General features: G+C 37.9%; 1 protein-coding gene across 1 annotated transcript; it reads left to right on the forward strand.

Annotated features, from left to right (window-relative positions):
• Positions 1 to 6,781: 6,781 nt before the first annotated feature.
• On the forward strand, positions 6,782 to 21,596 carry TRIM69 (tripartite motif containing 69). The gene is made up of 6 exons (XM_024753302.1): positions 6,782 to 7,171; positions 8,019 to 8,114; positions 10,437 to 10,670; positions 11,446 to 11,468; positions 11,551 to 11,675; positions 21,055 to 21,596. Exons 1-6 carry the CDS (start codon positions 6,797 to 6,799, stop codon positions 21,594 to 21,596), a joined length of 1,395 nt encoding a protein of 464 aa, XP_024609070.1. The 5' UTR covers positions 6,782 to 6,796.
• Positions 21,597 to 21,796: the final 200 nt, after the last annotated feature.

A 21,796-nucleotide genomic window follows, 5' to 3' on the forward strand; every position in this document is an offset into this window, starting at 1 on the left:
AGCTTTGCAGTATAGTCTGAAGTCAGGGAGCCTGATTCCTCCAGCTCTGTTTTGCGTTCTCAAGATTGCTTTGGCTATTCGGGGTCTTTTGTGTTTCCATACAAATTGTGAAATTTTTTGTTCTAGTTCTGTGAAAAATGCCAGTGCGTAGTTTGATAGGTATGGCATTGAATCTGTAGATTGCTTTGGGGAGTAGAGTCATTTTCACAATGTTGATTCTTCCAATCCAAGAACATGGTATATCTCTCCATCTATTTGTATCATCTTTAATTTCTTTCCATCAGTGTCTTATAATTTTATGCATACAGGTCTTTTGTCTCCTTAAAAAATAAAAATAAAATAGTACTAAGACTTGAAATTCTGTGATTTAAAATGTATTACTTTGAAGTACCAGTTCAAGATGGCAGGCTGCACATACTGTCCACCTTCTCAAAAATCCCATACAAATTTCATGAAATATATATATAACAAAGAATAAATCCACAACTGTGCTAGAACATAGTGAATTGCTAGGAGTGGACCAAGAACACTGGGGAATGTTTGCATGATATAAAGAAAATGGGATTTAGTGGTATAGAAACCAAACTGATAAAAAATCTGCAGCACAGCTCTAGAGAAGGAGAGACTGTTGAAGTGTTAAATCCTGACAAAACACTTTATTAACTTTAAGTTCAAAATCAGCTGTGCTTACAGTAGAATAAGGCTAAAGAGGTTGGCAGAGATGGACCAGTTCTTGGCTCTGTGTAAACCAGCTTTGTGTTAGCACCAGGTACAGCTGGCAAGAGCCTCTCTCTGAACAATGCAGGAATATGCTCTCAGTGTAGGAGTGAAAGCTGGAGAGAGAAGAGGACAGTGTTCCTGGTAACTTCAAATTCTTACAACAGACATGGGACCTTCACACACTGAAGGGATGTTTATCTGTTGGCACATTCCATCTGATTCATTTAAATCTACCATTGCACTAACTTCTTATATGCCAAAGAGACCCACAGAACTGCAATGTAAATAGATCTAGGCTTTTATTTATAAAATGGATATTTAAGAATCATCAGAAATTTTGAGTAATACCCGCAATATGAAAGAGAAATCTCAAGCTCACCAGCAGAACAAATAACCAGAACAAAGAAACAAGAGTTACTACCGGAAACAAAAGAGAACTAAAAAAAATTTTAATCTACATCTCAATAGAGATTAAAGAGAACAACTTCATCCTGGAATATTTGAGAAAGGAATAACTAAACAACAAGAAAGCAGTCTTGGAAGTTAAAAACATGATTGCCTTCTAGCCAAAAATAGCTCTGAGAAAGGATTGAATATCAGAATGAATGCAGCCAAAACTGAATTAGTGGATTAGAATATCAAATTTAAGAATGCTTCTAGAATGTAAAGGGGCGGCGGAGGGAAAGAGAGCAAGACGTTTTAAAGAAAAATTATGAGACAAAGATGTTAGATGTAGTAGATTTAATGTCCATCTAATATGAAGTCTAAAAGAAGAAAACAGAAGATAAAAAGGAAGAAATAACCAATAAAGTTAAATAAAAATGATCTGAGCTAAATAATGTTTTTATTGTTTAGGCTAAAAAGATCACTTAATACTGAGAAATATTGAAAAGAGAAATAAATTTAGGGCCATCCTGCTAAAAATTTGTGAATTTCCAAATAAAGAGAAAATCCTACAAGTTTCTAGAGGGAAATAAACTCATTCCTAAAGGAAGTGAGAATCAAATTGGCACTGGATTTCTCATCCGTAACACTAAATGCAAATAATGGAAAATGTCTATAAAGTACTGAGAGGGAAAGATTTGGAACTGAAAGCTCTAAACCTACACAAGCTATCATTCAAATGCTAGGACAAAATAGGGTTACTACTACTGGAAGTGAAATTATTCCAATGGAATATACTCCTTATTCAGACTTTCTTTAAAAATTACTTGAAGATATACATTTTAAGTTCCGTTTCGGGCAAAACTGTGAACCACTTATCCTGGAAAACCTACCACTACAGAACATCTAGAAATGCCAGTTAAGCTGTAATAAACATCCTCTGTAATGCATACTTGAGTGTAAAAGAAAGTAAAGAGAAACTCCAAAGAATACAGATTAGAAAGCAGTGAGATGGGCTGGAGTTACTGAGAGCGGTATCTGCACTGAGACCTTTTGTGTATCTCAGGAAAACCCAGATTTAACAATCTTTAGATCCATATCAAGTATGTAGTTGGACTTGAGAACCTTGAATAAAGGTAAAACATTTGAAGAGCTACATCCTCAGTGAAGGAGTAACAAAGAGAAAAAAAAAAAAACTTAACTATCTTGATCTGGGGTCTGAGTGATAAACAAGAGTGTCCCTAGAGAATTTTTAACCACAAGCTTGCCCTCATACAGGGTTAGGCTTAAAATTTACAATCCCTTTATGATCTAGAGATTTGAAACCAATAATACTAACATAAAATAGTGGAGGTTGGTAGTAATCTGGATCTCCAAGCAGAAATAAACACAGATATTCTCTGTAGGGACTCACCTTTAATCTAGGCAAAGTATAAAATAGAAGAGATTTATAAACCAAATTACACTAAAATTAAGAACTTCTGTTCATGGGAAGACACTATAATAGGGGTGAAAAGACAAGCCATATACTGAGAGGTGGGAGAAGATATTTACAACACAACCAAAATAGAACTAGTATCTGGAATATATAGAGAACTACTCTGAATCAATAAGAGGACAAACAACTCATTAGAAATAAATGAACAAAAAACTTAAATGGACACTTCTTCTCTTAACAAAAGAGGATCCACAAATACATGAAAAAATGTTCAACTGCATTAGTAATCACAAAAATGCAAATTAAAGTTATATTGAGGTACCATTACATACCTGCTGGTTTGGCAAAAAATAGAAAATTTGACAATAGTGTGTGTTAGTGAGGATATGGAACAACCAAAATTTTCATCCTCTGCTAGTAGAGTGTAAATTGCTACATTTATTTTGGCAAACAGTTTGGTATTATCTAGTAAAGGTAAAGAGTTACATATCCCATGATCTAGCAATGCTATTTCTAGGTACAGATCCTTGAGAAATGCTTACACATGTTCACAAAGAGACACAAACAAGAATGTTATTAATAGCATTGAGCATTTTTTACAGATTGAAGGTCTGTGTCAACCCTGTGCTGTGCAAGTCTATCAGTGCCATTTTTCCAAAAGCATTGCTCACTTTGTGTCTCTGTGTCACATTTTGATAATTCTTGTAATATTTCAAACTTTCAAGTTATTATATTATCTGAGGTATTATATATTATTATATAATTATATATTATTATTCTATTTATTATCACAGATAATGTTATCTGTGGTTAGGGATCTTTGATGTTACTATTGTAATTGTTCTGAGGCCCCACAGATCACACTCACATAAAACAGGGAACTTAATCGATAAAGGTTGTTTGTGTTCTGATTGCTACACAGATGGGTCATTCCTTTGTCCCTCTCCCTTTCCCTGGGCCTCCCTATTCCCTGAGACATAAGAATATTGACATTTGGCTGACTAATAACCCTACAATGACCTCTAAGTGTTCAAGTGAAAGGAAGAATCACATGTCTCTCACCTCAAATCAAAAGCTACAAATGATTAAGCTTGGTGAGGAAGGCATGTCAAAAGCCAAGACAGGCCAAAAGCTAGGCCTCTTGTGCCAGTTAGCCAAGTTGTGAATGCAAAGGAAATGTTCTTGAAGGAAATTAAAAGTGCTACTCCAATAAGCATGTGAATAGTAAGAAAGTGAAACAGCCTTATTGCTGATAATGGAGAAAACTTTAGTGCTCTGGATAGAAGATCAAACCAACCACAAGGTTCCCTTAAGTCAAAGCCTAATCTAGAGCAAGGCCCTAATTCTCTTCCTATGAAGGCTTAGAGAGGTGAGGAAGCTGCAGAAGAAAACTTTGAATCTAGCCGAAGTTGATTCATGAGGTTTAAGGAACCATCTCCATAACATAAAATTCAAGGTGAAGTAGCAAGTGCTGATGTAGAAGATGCAGCAAGTTATCCACAAGATCTAGCTAAGATCATTGGTGAAGGTGACTACACTAAACAACAGATTCTCAATGTAGATAAAACAGCCTTATATTGGAAGAAGATGCCATCTAGAACTTTCATAGCTAGAGAGGAGTCGTCAATGGTTGGCTTCTAATCCTCAAAGGCCAGGCTGACTCTCTTGCTAAGGGCTAATGCAGCTGATAACTTTAAGTTGAAGCCAATGCTCAGTTACCATTCTGAAAATCCTAGGGCCCTTAAGATTTACATTAAATCTACTCTGCCTGTGCTCTATAAACAAAGCCTAGATGACAACACATCTGTTGACAACATGGTTTACTGAATATTTTAAGTCCACCATTGAGACCTACTGCTCAGAAAAAGATTCCTTTCAAAGTATCATTGACAATTCATCTGATCACTCAAGAACTCTGATCGAGATGTACAATGAGATTCATGCTGTTTTCATGCCTGCTAACACGACATCCATTCTGCAGCCCGTGGATCAAGGAGTAATTTCAACTTTCAAGTCTTACCATATAAGAAATACATTTTGTAAGGCTATAGCTGCCTTAGATAGTGATTCCTCTGATGGATCTGGGCAAAGTAGATTGAAAGCCTTCTGGAAAGGATTCACCACTCTAGATGCCATTAAGAACATTCATGATTCGTGGGAAGAAGTCAAAATATTAACATACACAGGAGTTTGGAAGAAGTTGATTCCAACCTGCATGGATGACTTTGAGGGTTTCAAAACTTAAGTGGAGGAAGTATCTGCAGATGTGGTGGAAACAGGAAGAGAACTAGAATCTGAAGTGGAGCCTGAAGATGTGACTGAATTGCTGCAATCTCATGATTAAACTTTAATAGATGAAGAGTTGCTTGTTATGGATGAGGAAAAAAGTGGTTTCTTGAGATAAAACTTACTCCTGGTGAAGATGCTATAAAGAGCGTTGATATGACAACAAAGGATTTAGAATATTACATAAAATTAGTTGATAAAGCAGTGGCAAGGTTTGAGAGGATTGATTCCAATTTTGAAAGAAGTTCTACTGTGGGTAAAATGTTATCAAACAGCACTGCATGCTAAAGAGAAATCATTCATGAAAGGAAGAGTCAATCAATGCAGAAAACTTCATTGTTGTCTTATTCTAAGAAACTGCCATAGCCACCCCAGCCTTCAGCAACCACCACCCCGATCAGCTGTCAACATCAAGGCAAGACTCTCCACTAGCAAAAAGATTACCACTCGCTGAAGGCTCAGAAGATGGTTAGCATATTTTAGCTATATAGTATTTTTAATTAAGGTATGTACATTTTTTAGACATTATGTTATTGCACATGTAATAGACTACAGTAATAACTTTTATATGCACTGGAAAACCAAAAATTTTGTGTTACTCACTTTACTGTGATATTCACTTTATTGTGGTGGTATGGAACCCAACCTGCAACATCTCCAAGGTATGTCTGTATATAACATTTTTTCACCAAAGAACATGAGCAGGAATGTTCTTAGCAACACTATTTATAGTAGGTCCACACTGGTAATTACCTAAAAGTCCATCAACGGTAGAATGGAGAAATAAATTATGGTATATTTACACAATGGATACTATACAGCAACGAGGTTGAATGGACCACAATTATATAGAATATGAATAAATCTCACAAATATACTGTTGACCAAAGAATCCAACAACAAAAGAGTATATATTGCATGGCTGCATTTATATAAAATTCAAAAACAGGCAAAACTAATGTATAGTGTTGAAAGTCAGGATGGGGGTCAACCTTGATGAGGGATAGTGACTTGAAGCAGGCATATGGGGAGCTTCTGGGATGCTGAAAATGTTTCTTGATTGGGGTGATGATTACACAGATGTGTTCATTTTGTGAAAAGTTACTGAGCTGTACACTTATGATTCTGCATTTTTCTGTATAAATGTTATTTCTGTAACGTGTTTTTTAAAAAGGATGGGTGGTACTTCCCTGGTGGTGCAGTGGTTGAGAGTCCGCCTGCTGATGCAGGGGACACGGGTTCGTGCCCTGGTCCAGGAGGATCCCACGTGCCACGGAGCGGCTGGGCCCGTGGGCCATGGCCGCTGGGCCTGCGCGTCCGGAGCCTGTGCTCTGCGATAGGAGAGGCCACAGCAGTTGGAGGCCCGCATACCGCAAAAAAACAAAAACAAAAACAAAAACAAATAAAAAGGATGGGTGGAGGGCCTGGATGATATTATAGTTGGTGATATTATGCCATTGACTGAGGAATCTGACTGATCTTCCAATTCTTTGCATATGACTTCCAGAAAACAAAACAAAACAAAAAGGTAATAACTAGTAGAACAGAAGCTGGAAGTAAACCTTTCAACTGATACATAGAGAAAGTGGGTGGAAGAAGCGATGTACAACGAAATACATTTCTTTGATTGAGTACTCTTTCTTCTTCTGCCTTGGTTCTCTATTAAAGTTTAATAATGTTGGGAGTAGTAATAAACTATGATGTTAGATAACAATGAATTTATTGATCACTTTCAAAGAAGAGATTATGGTGCTTTTACTCTGACTGCATCAATTCTCAGCTCCTTTAGGAATAGAGCCCACTATCCTGGAATGCTGAAATGGGCAATGAGAAAGAGAAACTCATTTTAGCTGTTCTTTTCCAAAGGTATCTTCCAACACCTCTGTCAACATTGACCCAGACAACTACGTTGAAGTGAATGATTTCATCACCCAGATACCCTCTAAAGTGCAGATACAAGATATTACTATGGAGTTATACTGCCCACTGTGTAATGATTGGTTTCGTGATCCACTGATGCTAAGCTGTGGCCACAACTTCTGTCAGTCTTGTATCCAAAACTTTTGGAAGCAGCAAGCACAAGAAACATTCTGTCCTGAGTGTAAGATGCTATGTCAATACAGCAACTGTACATTTAACCTTGTACTGGAGAAGCTGGTAGAGAAGATTAAGAATCTACCCCTATTCAAGGGCCATCCACAGTGCCCAGAGCATGGAGAGAACCTGAAACTGTTCAGTAAGCCAGACGGGAAACTGATATGCTTCCAATGCAAAGATGTTCGATTGTCTGTGGGGCAGTCTAAAGAATTCCTGCAGATCTCTGATGCTGTCCGTTTCTTCACGGTGGGTGAGCCCTGGGTTTTGAGCAATCCTGAGCAATTCCTTAGGAAGGCTGGGAAAAATCTTTTGTTGGACTTCTTCTCTCTTCCAATACCACCCCTTTATCCAGATGATTACTAGAAAGCTCAGAGTGCTCAGAAAATACAATATATCTTGCAAAGTTCTTTTTCTATAGTTGCCAATTATAGGAAAGCAGTGAAGGAGCTCTGGTCTACTCCCTCAGTCAATCAAATATTTACCCAAACCCTGCCATGACAGCATTCTACTAGACACTGTACAGAATATGGACATATAAGATATTGCTTTTGTTATAAAAGTCTTGAAATTTAGTCAAGTTTAAAATGAATAAAACAACCAAAGCAATATAAGATAGTCTACTGCTGTGAGCTAAATTTTTGTCACATTTGTAATTCACAAATGTTTAGAATTTCAGAGGAGATTAGAGAAAACTGAAATAGTCAGGGGAGGCATGGTGAAAGAAGGCTTGAACTGGAAAATTATTTGAATTTGGATGGGCAGAAGGAAGAAATGAGAGTTTTAAGTGAGAACAATGCAAGTAAAAGTATAGAGAGTGAGAACAATGTAACTAGAGTAGAAAATATAGGGAGCTCTGTTATCTTCTTCAAACCCCTGAAGTTAGCTAATAAGAGGATAAAACTAAGTTTTTCTGCTGCTTGTAATTTTCTTCACAATTTTTGGAAGAGACAGGAATTACGATACAGGCTAAAGGAGACTTTTGTAACAAGAGCTTGCTTTTTTTTCCCCTGACACCCTGGGGCTTTGGGGGTGATGTCCCTTATGGCCCTTTATCTCTCAATTACCTTGTGTTAATTCTACACGGTATTCCCAGGAGGAGCTTACTATCCATCAGGGTCAACTGGAGGCAACCCTGAAGGAACTTCAGTCCCTGAGGAACATGCAGAAAGATGCTATTGCTGCTCACAAGGTGAGGAGCAGGGTAGAGGGGTTATGAGATACAACCGGAATATACCCTCCTTGTAACTTCAGCTATGTGAGTGGAAAGGTACCTTTACATACCAGGCACCTTTGAACCCAGGTCTCTCAGATTGCTGGCTTTTCTCATCTGATTTGATTTTTTTCTAGCTTCCCTAAAACTAAATAAAACTATTGCTTATACTTTCAACTTCACAGGAGGTTAATGGTTAGAGACTTGGCAAATCAGTTCCTAGGTTGGGGGAATAAACTGGGAGTTCTGTTTCTTCATTAATTATTCTGTAGAGGGGTGTCTTCTCTGGCATTTGGCATCTGGAAGAAGAAATATGTACAATGAGGGAAAGAAGAAGGATAGATGGAAATGATGTCTCAAGAGAATCTTGTTCTTGTTGTAAGAGTTCCTAGTTCAGCTATTATAGTCAACATTCATTCATTCAACAAATATTTATTGAGTGGGTCAGGTATTATACTAGACACTATATTCCTACCATGGTGGGAGATAGATGTTAATTAAACAATCCCACCAATAACAATAAAACAACAACTGTGGTAACTACTATAAATGAAAATATAGGGTATATTAGAGCATATAAATGCAGAACCTAATCTAGACTGGGTGTTCTTTGAAGAAGCCACTTATTAAAAATTGAGAATTGAAAGGATAAGTGTTATCCTTAGCCAAGTGAACTGGGTCAGGTGAATATGAAGGAAATTGCCTGGAAAATGTTCTGTGAAGAGGAAAGAGCATACGGAAAAGTTCTGAGACAGGAAGTTAGTTGTTATGTTAAACAGAGAGAAGGCCAATTAAGCTGGATCATGGTAAGCAAGATGAGACTGAAAAGGCAGATATGGGGCCAATCATGTAGGCCCTTGTAGATAATGTTAGGAATTTTGAACTTCATCCTGGGAATAATGAGAAGTCATTAAAGGGTTTAAATAGGACATGGCTTCATCTCATTTTGAAAGCATCAGTCTGGTGGCTATGTGGAGTATGGATTGGAGAAACACAATGACAAGGATAATGGTTAGCAGAGGGCTGCGGCAGTGATCCCAGAGAATGATGATGGCTTGGACTAGAAAGGCAGTAGAGATCAAAAGAAATAAATAGCTTCAGCATATGCTTTGGAAATAAAAATTACCTGCATGTGGGGATTGATTAGATGTGAGAGGTGAGCGATGATATCAGACAGACAGTTGGATATAGGAATCTGGAGCTCAGAAGTTGCTCTAGGATGAAAATAAGAAGTCAGCATATAGATTGTATTTAAAGTTGTGAAAGGAGAGGCTATTACCTAGAAAGAGAGTGTAGAATGAGAAGGGAAAAGAGCCCCGGGAAGAATATCAAGTAATCTAATATTTAGAGTTTGGTTAGAGGAGACAGAACCAACAAATAAGACTGAGAGATAGTGGTGAAATAGGTAAAAGGAAAAATGGAAAAGTCTGACCTAGAGGACAGTGAGAGTTAAGACTATTTTAAGAGTGCAATTATAATGACTGACCATAGAATGTAAGCTGGATAATAGGGGACACGAAGAGAGAGAAGTTGATGAATGGAAATGAAGGGGTCAATGAACAGGAAGTTTCAATGAGACCTGATAATTGTTGCAATAGGGGTACCTGAGTAACTGAGCATAAAAAGTAATTTTAGAGATGGTACAATTGCTGGGGATGATAAAATCCTCAATGTGACAAAAAGAACGAGTAGATAAAGGTAAAAATCACTAGAAATGATGATGAGGAACTGAGAAGCCAGGATGTCAGATGGCATACCCATGAGGATGTTGAGGTCACCTAAGAAAAGAGATGCCAGTGTAGCAGTTATCAATTTCAGTGCTTCAGACATTGCCCATCTCTTGCTTTTTCTATATTGTCCTGGCAGCAGAAATGGCATCTCCCCTAGTTCTCATTTCTTAAAAAAGGACAGTTCTTCCAGCCTCATATGGACCCAGTCTAACAGAATCACTTGGTAGATATTGGTTTGTACTTCTGGATAAAAGGGAATTATCATTCATTTAAAAATGTTTGATTAACCCCATGGTCTTATTTAATATGGCATTGGTTACCACCTCAGTACTGTAATAGGAACCTAGGATGACTTTTGACTATTTCGTGCTGAACTATTAAACTAGCTGGGAAAGACAGAGTAAGTCTCCCAAAGGGCTCCTTTTAGTACAGTTGAATGTTGATACTCAGCCATTTGCATGCATTTTTCTGTTATAGTGTTTCCCAAGTTGTATGAGTGTTAGTGGTGTGGGCCTCAACCTCAAGTGTTAATCGCAATAATTACCATGGTGATGATCATGGAGTTTTCCAGGAAAACAAGCTACATCTGCAGCAACACATCTCCTTGGAGTTTCTAAAGCTGCATCAGTTCCTGCACAGCAAAGAAAAGGACGCTTTAAATGAGCTCCAAGAAGAGGGGAAAGCCTTGAATGAGGAGATGGAGCTGAATCTGAGCCACATTCAAGAACAGTGCCTCCTAGCCAGGGAGATGTTGGTGAGCATCCAGGCACGGATGGAACAGCAGAACTCCTTCGACTTTCTCAAAGTGAGACTCCATACCAACATGACTATGGGTACAATAGAGGGGGAAAGAGGGTTGGAAAGGGTGTAGAAGCAGATTTTCCCCTCCAGGAGGGTAAAAGAACTGCTGTAGTGCGTTTAAGATTCCTTGGGAGAAAAGCAGGAGGCTGCTTTTACCTTATACTCAGTTGAAAGCTTTACTTTCACACTCTTAGAAAAGAAGATAATAAAATGCCATTAAAACCAGCATGTTTTAATATTTCTCCATAAAGAAATTTGAAGCTTTATTTCTCAAAAGTAAGAATGTTGCCAAAAAGTTGTATCTTTTACTGGCTCTCAGCAATCATAAATTGACCTGTTTGAAAAGCTGTTGGTCAATTTTTGCTTCCTCACGCTTCACCTCTAAAGTGGCATTGGTTACTACCTCAATGATCAGAAGCTTGATTAGCCAGAGTAAGGAAAAGTGGCCTTGGGGTTGGAATACCTACTGTGTTTTTCTCCTGAGACTATGTGGCAGTGTAGGCAAAAATAGCTTAACCTTAATTTCTTTCTTGTTCCCTGTAAAAGGGAACTCTAGAAAATCAGAGCAAAGTAAGCCAGTTTAACCTGGGATAGATGAAGGATGAAGATCAGAAAAGGCATATGGAGGATGAGAGGAGTTGGTGGCAATGGGATGGGGACCATCTGCATAGGATCACAGTTTTAACCATCAAATTCTGGTGGTGGCCAGTATGACCAAAGACATTTCTGGAGCTGATGAACAGGCATCTAACCTTTCTATTTCTCCTTTCCTCTCCTAGGACATCACACCTCTCTTGGATAGGTAAGTGTTTCCCTGTGGTATTAATACCCTTCCTTCAGTCCCTGGAGGATGTCTAAGAATAAATGATTTATGTCCCCTGCAGCTTGGAGCAAGGAATGAGGGTGCTGACACCCAGAGAGCTTATCTCCAGAAAGCTGAACCCAGGCCTGTTCAAAGGTCCCATCCAGTATATGATGTGGAGGGAAATGCAGTCCACTCTCTCTCCAGGTATCAGTGGGTAGTAGTTATTTGTTCCTTTATGTTTCATCTGTGGGATGTCTTCTGTGGCCCTAAATAGTACGTTAGAGTCTGGACAGAGGGAGGGGTGAAGTTTAGCCAAAAGAAGGCTAGTTGGTACGACTGAATTTCTTCTCTTACCGTCATCTAAGAATTTATGACTTTGTACTGGTAAACAGAGTCTGATGTGCGAATTACTTCTCAGCCTACGATTTTGTTTGATTGTTCTATCAAATGTGACAACCAATATTTTAATGTTTTTCTAAAACAGTTATGTAACTCCCTGAGGCATCTCTGCCCTGGAGGAGGAGGTTGCTGTACATACTCATCGTGTGTATGAATACAGTTCCTCTTGTGCTTGACGTTTATAACATGGAGTTATCTCATCTCAGGAGACTGTTTAGAGATCTATAAAACTCATTACAGAAATAAAGCTCTAAATAAAGTTTTTTATAGACTTCATATAGACTCATTATTATTTGTAGTTACTGATTTAATGAAAATCACAAATCTATCCCTGTTAATTTTTCCAGGTAACTGACACTGAAAAAAAAAAAACAGTACTGAGGTATAATTAACACAGAATAAAATTCACCAATTGTAAAGTACAATTTGATGAGTGTGACAAACGTATACACTTATGTAAACATCTCCAAAATCAAGATATAGAAAATTTCTGTCATCCCAGAAAGTTCCTGCATACCCCTTTGCAGTCAATCCTTTTCTTCTAGCCTCAGCCACTGACACTCACTGATCTACTTTATTTCACTTTAGTTGTCTTTTCTAAAATCTCATATAAGTGGAACCATACATTATGTAGTCTTTTCTGTTTGGCTTTTTTCACTTAGCAAAATGCTTTTTGAGATTCACCTATGTTGTTGCATGTATCAATCACTGTATTTTATGGATACATCACAATTTGCTTATTCATTCACCAACTGATGGACGTTTGGGTAGTTTCTAGTTTATGGCTAGTATGAATAAACTTGCCTGAACATTTGTTTACAAATCTTTGTGTTTTAATTTCTTTAGGGGAAATATCTCGTGATGGGATTGCTAGGTTGTATGTTAGGTATATGCTTAACTATAAGAAACTATCACATTTTTTTTCTTAAGTGGTGGTACTGTCTTAATTCCCACCTCCAGTGAATGAGAGTCCTGGTTTCTCCAAATCCTTGCCAGAACTTGATTAATGTCAATCTTTTTGATTTTTTTAACTCCATCAAAAAAGATATTTTAGGGGGCTTCCCTGGTGGCGCAGTGGTTGAGAGTCCGCCTGCCGATGCAGGGGACACGGGACACGGGTCCGTGCCCCGGTCTGGGAAGATCCCACATGCCACGGAGCGGCTGGGCCCGTGAGCCATGGCCGCTGAGCCTGGGCGTTCAGAGCCTGTGCTCCGCAACGGGAGAGGCCACAACAGTGAGAGGCCCACGTACCGCAAAAAAAAAAAAAAAAAGGATATTTTATTAAAGTTCCCAAAACAAATTTGAGAAGTTACGCTGCGTTTAAATTGAAAAAGGCTAAGTTAAAATATGGAAATAAAGTTTTCATTTGGTGGAAGCTGAAACTAATGTATACATTCTAATCAAAGATCTATCCCATGTGACATTTTTCGTTTTTAAGGGTCTACCAGGCCAAACCCTTCACTGCCTTTACTGCCTTTGCTTTGCTTTCCCCCTTTTCTTTCTTTCGCTTTGCCTTCAGCTTCTTTTTTTTCCCTCCCTTTGGCCTCTGGTTCATCCATATGGAGTACTGTCCACGCTGATCTAGAAGACTCTTTTTGTTTCTCTTAATATCAATCTCCATTTTTATGTCACTTTTTTCATCTTTCACTACATATTGGGTTTTCTCTTGACAATGTTTGGATACCACCACAGTTTTATTTTACCTTATTTTTTTGAAAGATATATTCCCTCATATAGAATTCTGGGTTAATGGACTTCTTTTCACTAATATAAAAAGTCACTCCATTGTTTTCTTACTTGTATAGTTTCTGATGAGATGTCTATTACCATTTTTATATTCATTTTTCTGTATGTACTATCTCTTTTCTCCTTGTAAGATTTACTTTTTTTGTCACTTGTTTCCACCAGTTTGATTATGCTGGATCTTGGTGTGTTTTCTTTTTATTTATTTAGTTTGTGGTTCATTGCGTTTCTTGGATCAATGGGTTTATTGTTTTCACCAAGTTTGGGAAAATGTCAGCTATTATTTCTTCAAGAGCTTTTTTTACCTATCCACCTTTTCTTCTCTCCTTCTGGAACTCTAATTTTACATATGTCAGACCACCTAAAATTGTCTCACTTGTCATTGATGTTCAGCATTTTTTAGCCTTTTTTTCTTTCTGTGCTTCATTTTGAATAGCTTCTCTTGCTATTCAAGTTCTCTCATTTTTTTTTTTTTTTTTTTTTTTTTTCAGTACGCGGGCCCCCCCCAAAATTAAATCTCCCTTTTTTTTTTTTTTTTTTTTTTTTTTGCAGTACGCGGGCCTCTCACTGCTGTGGCCTTTCCTGCCACGGAGCACAGACTCCGGACGCGCAGGCCCAGCGGTCATGGCTCACGGGCCCAGCCGCTCCACAGCATTTGGGATCTTCCCAGACGGGGGCACGAACCTGTGTCCCCTGCATCGGCAGGCAGACTCTCAACCACTGAGCCACCAGGGAAGCCCAGTTCTCTCATCTTTTCACCTGCACTGTCTAATCTTCTGTTAATCCTGTTCAAGATGTTTTTCATTTCAGATACATTTCATTTCTTCAAAAAGTTGGGTCTTTTTATATCTTCAGTTTCTCTCCATACCATGTTATTGTTTCGTCTACATTTTCATGCAAATGGAAGATATATATAATAGCTGTTTTAATGTCTTTGCTAATTCCACCACTATTGTAATTTCTAACATGTTGTTATTGCGTGAGTTTTCTTGAGACTGTAGGTCATATTTTCCTGCTGCTTTGCATGGCTGGTATTTTTTAAAATTTTTAATTGACTTAATTATTTTAGAATACTTTTAGATTTACAGAAAAATTGAAAAGATAGTACAGAGAGTTCTTGTATACCTCATTCCTAGTTTATATTATTATCTTATATTTAGTGTGATACATGATTTATAATCAATGAATCAATACTAATACATTACTATTAACTAAAGTCAATAGTTTCTTTAGATTTCCTTCTTTTTTTACCTAATGTCATTTTTCTATTCCAGGATCCCATCTAAGGTTTCACATTACATTTAGTTGTCATGTTTCTTTAAGCTCTTCTTGGCTGTGACAGTTTCTCAGACTTTCCTTGTTTTTTGATGACTTTGACAGTTTTGGGGAATACTGGTCATGTATTTCATAGGATGCCACATTATTGCAATTTGTCTGATGATTTTCTCATGATAAGACCAGGCTTATGAGTTATTGAGAGGAAAACCACAGAGTTAAAGTGCCATTTTCATCATATCATATCAAGCATACATACTGTCAACATAATTTACGACTGTTGACGTTGGCTTTAATCACCTAGCTGAGGTAGTGTTTGTCAAGTTTCTCCACTGTAAAGTTATTCCCCCCTCCCTTTTCCATACTGTATACTTTGGAAGCAAGTCACTATGTGTAGCCCACACTTAAGAAGTAGGTAGTTATGCTCCCTCCTCCTTGAGGGTGGAGTATCTACATAAATTATTTGGAATTTTGCATGAGAGATTTGTCTCTTCCGGCTGTCAAACATGATCAGTTTTACATTGCTATTTGCTGAATTTTGTTGTAATCCTTTAAGCTCTATGGATTTAACTTTGGCATTTAGTGAAGTTATTTGAAATAACTTTGTTCCTTTTGACACTTTAAGCTTTGCTGAGCCTTTAAGCTTTGTGAGAGTGGTTCAAGAGCAGCCTTTAATCTAGGGTTAACTTTGTCAATTTTCTAAGGTATTAACCTTCTGAGTACTCTGTCTGATGTTCTACATACTATAACATTTTTCCATTCTTGCTGACAGGATTGAAAACTATTCCCAGTCTTGTGTGAGCTCTAGAAATTATTAGGCCTACTGCTTTCTGGAGATTTTCTCTCTGGACTTAGTGAGTTTCACCGCATGCATGTGGCAATATTCAGCCACAGCCTTGAGGGAATCCCTTTGTAGATGCTTGAAAGTCTATGTACAGCTCCCTCCTCTGTGTTACTCTACCCTGCAAATTCTAGCTGTCTCAGGATCACAGTGTTTTTCTTCTTGTATTCTTTGCCTATAAAATCAAATTTCACTTTTAGCAATCATTGAAAGCACAAACTGATTTTTTTCTTTTTGGTATAATTTTACATTTAAGAAAATCAAATGGGATTTATTTAATAGATGGCTATTTTAATAATAATGTACCATAGTCAAACGCTGGTAAAATATACTTTATACTTCTTATTTCTAGGCCTTTGCTTATTCTGCAGATTCATATTTTCTTCTTTCCTGCCTTATAAATGAGGCTGTTGCTTTAGGATAGGGGCTGATACTTTTTCTGTAAAGGGTCAGACAGTAAATATTTTAGGCTTTTTGGGCTGTTTGGTCTTTGTTGAAAGTACTTAACTATGCCATTGCAGTGAAAAAGCAACCATGGACAATATGGCTTTTCATGTATTCCAGGGTAGGGAATTGTTTAACTTAAAATATTTTAATATATTTCCTTTAGTTTTGTGTGTATTAGTAAAATATCACCAAAGTTCACTCATTCATTCAACACACTCTTCTAGAGGGCCTACTACATGCTAAGCATTAAGTTGGGCTCCAAGGATATGGAAATAAAAGACAGTTTCTGCTCCTCAGGAAAGGCTAGAAGACCAAGTTAGAGTCTATAGCAACCCTCTAGGTGAAACATTATTAAGATGTAAGCCAGAGGCATGGGAATGGGAATGGGAAATAAAGAATAGATTCTGGAGACAGAATTCCTGGAGCTGAAATATACAGGACAGTAACTGGTGGTAAGGGATAGAGAAAGGTGATGTCAAGGATGGAAATACAGGAGATGCAGATTTTGGAGGGTGCTGATGAGTTCAGTTTTGGCCATGTTGTGTTGACCTACAGGACAACTAAGTGAATATATTCAAATGGGTAATTATTCTAACTGGAGCTTAGGAGAGAGGCCAGGGCTGGAATAATCAATATAGAGTCGGGGTAGCTGAAGCTATTCATGTAAATGAGATTTCCTAAGGAAACTGAGAACATACAGTCAAAGAGAGAGCATGTTATAGAGAATAACAACAGATGAAGGTCAATGAAGCCTCAGAAGAGACTGAGGAATTCTGGCAACAGAAATAAAAGAAAAACCAGGAAATGAAGTCCACATGGAATCTAAAACAGAGAGACTGTCAAAGAGAAGGGAATGGTCATTCACACCAAATGCGAAGATCAATTTAGAAAATGACTGGAAAAGAGATATTTTAAACCACAGCTGGTGACTTTGGCAAGGCTAATTTCAAAAGAGTGGAATGAGTAGAAGTTATTGTGTAGGGTTCAGGAGTAATTTGGAATGAGGCAGTAATGAAGTGAATAGATCACTCATTTGAGAAGTTTCACTAAGAAGGGAAGATGTATGAATGGAAAACACGCTGAAGGGAAGTAGCCTGTAGAAAGGCAGAAATCAACAGTATAAGAAAGGGAATAATTGGTGGAAGTAGGGAAGAGTGAGAGCTACAGCAGAGAGAGGTATTGACTTTCCACAGTTTCCTCTGAAACTGGAGAGGAGATAAAGATGGTAGAAGTGAACAATTCTGTGGGGTGGGGTTTGCAGTATGAGTGGGAAGAATTGAGGGATTCCTATAAGACATACTGTAGCTTCTCTGTGAAACAGGAGATGAAGTCTTCTGCCTGGGAGTGAGAAGGGAAGTGGTGGAATAGGGGTTTGAGGTGGGAGTTGAAGGTTTGAAATTGCTGTTGTGAGGAATTGGAGAGGATTTGATTTGGGAAATATAAGAGTTCTGGGCAGTGCTGATGGCCAAGCACAGAGTGGAAATAATGAATTTGTAGCGGTACCTGTATGCACAATTTTGTGATTTTCCTCCTGCAATGGTCAGGAATTGGGGTGTTAATTTGAATAGTTGAATAAATCCAAGGTTAGAGAGTTGCATGGCAGATGCTGCAGAAATAGCATAAGAGGATAAAAGTGTTGAGGCTATTGACAACAAAGCTATCACTGCTAACTGTTTAGGGAAGGATTTTAAGCCAGGAAGGAAAGAGAGATAATAAAGAGAGATAGGGGACCAAAGATGTTAATGAAGTCAAATAATGGTTGTAGGGAGAGATGAGAGTGAGAAAGCTCAAAAAATAAAGAGTATGGCATATCTGAATTGAAGATTTTAGAGAATGAATAGTTCCTGATGACTACAAGATCCAGAATATAGTCATTGATATGGACAGCTTGGATGTAATGGAGTCAAAAGTCACCAGCAGTAAAGTCAAGGACATGCAAGAATAGAAGAGTAGCTGTATATAAAAGATAGTAAAATCACTTGAGATGATGGGCTGGATTTGGGGTAGAGAAGTAAGGTTAACCCAAAGTGCAGGGGGTATAACCAGGAACTTTGTACATAATAGCATCAAATAGAGATAGAGGGAAATATGAAATGGAATCACAAGAGTCTCAAATGAAGAGTGATGTTTTTACATGAGGATGAGGAGTAGAGTATGGGTCTGGAAGTAGCAGTGGTGGCAACCTGATCTCTGGCATCTGAATTTAGAAAATGAATAGTCTCATGAACTTCTGGAAGCTGTTTTTTAGTTAGTTTGTTTTTTGGAAGAACCAGCCAGATTTATGTTAAATTAAGGAGGTGATGAGAGAATTCTGTAAACTGAGGATGCAGGAGAGATAATTAGGGAGGTAGTTCTAAAGGGCAGAGTGGAAAGGGTTGGGTGGGAACAGTGGAAGGATGCATGAAGGCAGAGGAGGTAAAGAACAGAAGAGTGGGGATAAAAGTACAGTAGAGAATAAATCATTAGAGGAGTCTACATTCTGGGCGTTTATGCCAAGGATAACAGGAATATGAAGCATGGTGAAATTAATTAGTGTCAAGGTTTCAAATGGAACTCTAATTGAAGTTCGTTTATTTGTTTAACAAATAGTTACTTGAATACCTAGGAACAGTTTCAAATTTTGAAGATATATGAGGAAACAAAACAGATATGGTCCCTGCCCTTCTAGAGACTATACTCCAGTGGAAGAGACAATGAACAAGTAAATAATTTCACATAGTGATAATTACTGTGAAGAAAACAAAGCATGGTATACTCAGTAAATAATTATTCATGAGAGAAAATAAAGCAGGATAAGAGTACAAACAGTGATAGACAGATGAACATGCTATTTTAGATAGAATGGCCAGAGAAAACCTCTCTGAGCAAACAGTCCCCTCTCCCTATGTTTTACTGTGGACATTTCTAAACATACTGAAAAGTTTAAAGACTTTTACAATGAACACTCCTACACCTACCTAGATTCTATCATTAACATTTTATTGAACTTGCATGAATAAAGGCCTGAATGATGTGAAGGAGTGAACATATGGGGAAAGAGTGTTTAGGGACAAGGAAAGAAAAGTGTAGTCTCTGAAGTAGGAATGAGCTTAGTATGTTCAAGGAACAGCCAAAAGGCAAAGGTGGTTGGACCAAACTAAATGGGGCAAGGGGGTGGTAAGTGGTGGGAAATGAGGTCAGAGAAGTGGGTAAATCATGTATGTCTTGTTTGCTCTGTAAGGACTCTGGATTTTACCTTGGGTGATGGGAAGCATAAGAGCATTTTGAGTAGGAGAACTGGATGATCTCATTCGTGTTATGGGCAGAATAGGCTGCAGACAGGCAAGAGTGGAAACAGAACAGTTAAAAAGCTATTGCAGTAGTTCGAAGCCAGTGGTATTTGTGGAAGTTATCTGTTTATATATTCTGAGTAGGCTCAGAATATATTTTAAATGTGGAGCTGACAGAACTTACTGTTGGATTGAACATGGCATAAGAAGAAAAGCGGGGATGCAAAGCTGACTCCTAGGAATCCTCAAAACCAAGGCCGGCTGAGCTAGCTGGAGGTGTCAGAGGTTTGGTGATGAGAGCAGACTGTGGTTCTTAAAAGGCTGGCAGGAATTCTTTATGATACCTACAAAGAAATCCTAGTTCCCACACTGGAAAAAGTAACAACCCAAAGTGGATGAGGATCTGTGTGAGAGAGAAGATTCAGCCTATATGGGAAAATTTCAGGATTCTTCAAAGCCTCTTGTTAGAAAGAAAAAATCCTTGGGATGATGGAAAAGATTCAAGCTTTTCTGAGAAGAGAGAGATAGACTGGATTGATCTTCCTTCCAAGTATAAATAAATCCATTAACAACAAATGTATGCACATTTGTATCTGTGTCCATGATGTGAACATACGATAGTTTTTGTGTTTCCTGTATCAAATTTTGTGCCAAGGTTCAATGATCTCACATCTAGAATTTGTGTCACCTTCTTGCTGATATGCTTCCAATCTCTCTTCATTTAGAAATTCTTTTTTATACTGCTGCCCATTGATTTGTCTAAACCAATACTTCTCAAATTACCTGTGATAAAGGACCAGTTTTTAAAACTGATATGTTTGTAGAATACGATATAAAATAATTACTTGAAAAAGTGGAATTAAAATAACAAAGATTACAAAGTGCAAGCCCAGTTTTTTAACAAAATCAACTGACAAAATTACTCTGTCAGAATTTTATGAAAGTTTCCAAGAGCTTACTCTCAATTCTCTGTACTATCCTGTCACAGACTGGCAATTACACAGTTTGTGAACCACATTCTGATTATCAGTGGCATCAACCATTCCAGACCTCAAAAGTTCCAGTGTCTATTAAACCAAATGTAAACTTATCACCATTGTCCTCTAAATTCTGTGCCAGTTAGCTCAGTCTCACCTGCTTCTAACAGGCAAGCCCTTATCTTCTTTCTCATGCAAGCTACTGTTTTTAACTCATTCCTTTTTTGCCTTTTTTTACCCAAAGCATCCTGATACATCTCATAGATGTTACATCAAAACTAAAATGCTTATTGCCCTTAGAAAGCTTTCCTAGGACCCACTTACCTAATCTTTACCCTTTCAGCATTTGTATTTTCTTATATTTATTAGTACAGATTCATCTTATTTGAATTTTCTATTAGAGTATAATAATTGCTTCAGAGTAAAGTCTGATTTTTACCACAAATATAAAAATGTCTAGAATATAGCCACATGGATATCAAAACAATATAAAGTATATAAGTAATTACCTGCCTGTCTAAGAGTATATGGCATGGGGAGATAAAGCACTGGTGTCTATGTAAATACTATCTATGGGAACCTGCATTCATGCCTTTTCCCCCATGCCCTGCTTTCTCTTATTTTCTTACTAGGCCTATCTCCATTAACTCTGGACCCTAAAACTGCTCACCCAAATCTAGTGCTCTCCAAAAACCAAACCAGTGTGTGGCATGGTGACATTAAGCAGGTAATGCCTGATGATCCAGAGAGGTTTGACTCAAGTGTGGCTGTGCTGGGCTCAAAAGGCTTCACATCTGGAAGGTGGTACTGGGAAGTAGAAGTAGCAAAGAAGACAAAATGGACAGTTGGAGTCGTCAGAGAATCCATCCTTCGGAAGGGCAGCTGTCCTCTAACTCCTGAGCAAGGATTCTGGCTTTTAAGACTAAGGAACCAAACTGATCTAAAGGCTCTGGATTTGCCTTCCTGTAGTATGAAACTGACTAACAATCTCAACAAGGTGGGCATATACCTGGATTATGAGGGAGGGCAGGTATCCTTCTACAATGCTAAAACTATGACCCACATTTACACCTTCAGTAGCACCTTCATGGAGAAACTTTATCCCTACTTCTGCCCTTGCCTTAATGATGGTGGAGAGAATAAAGAACCATTGCGTATCTTACATCCACAGTAATTAGTCATACTATTGTATAAATTCAGAGCATTATTAAAGAGGTACTGAAATAGTTTGCCAGTCTCACTGGTTTCTCTTCCCAATTTATGGGGAACTCTGGAATAATGAAAAGAGGATTCACAAATTGAATTCTGTTCTCACTGTTCTAAGTGGATTTCACTGGAGGTTTTCAAGCTGTCATTCTAACTCTCTGGGGTCTA

Source organism: Neophocaena asiaeorientalis, unplaced genomic scaffold (genome assembly GCF_003031525.2).
Source record: "Neophocaena asiaeorientalis asiaeorientalis breed wild unplaced genomic scaffold, Neophocaena_asiaeorientalis_V1.1 scaffold1543, whole genome shotgun sequence".
In the NCBI taxonomy this organism is placed as follows: Eukaryota; Metazoa; Chordata; class Mammalia; order Artiodactyla; family Phocoenidae; genus Neophocaena; species Neophocaena asiaeorientalis.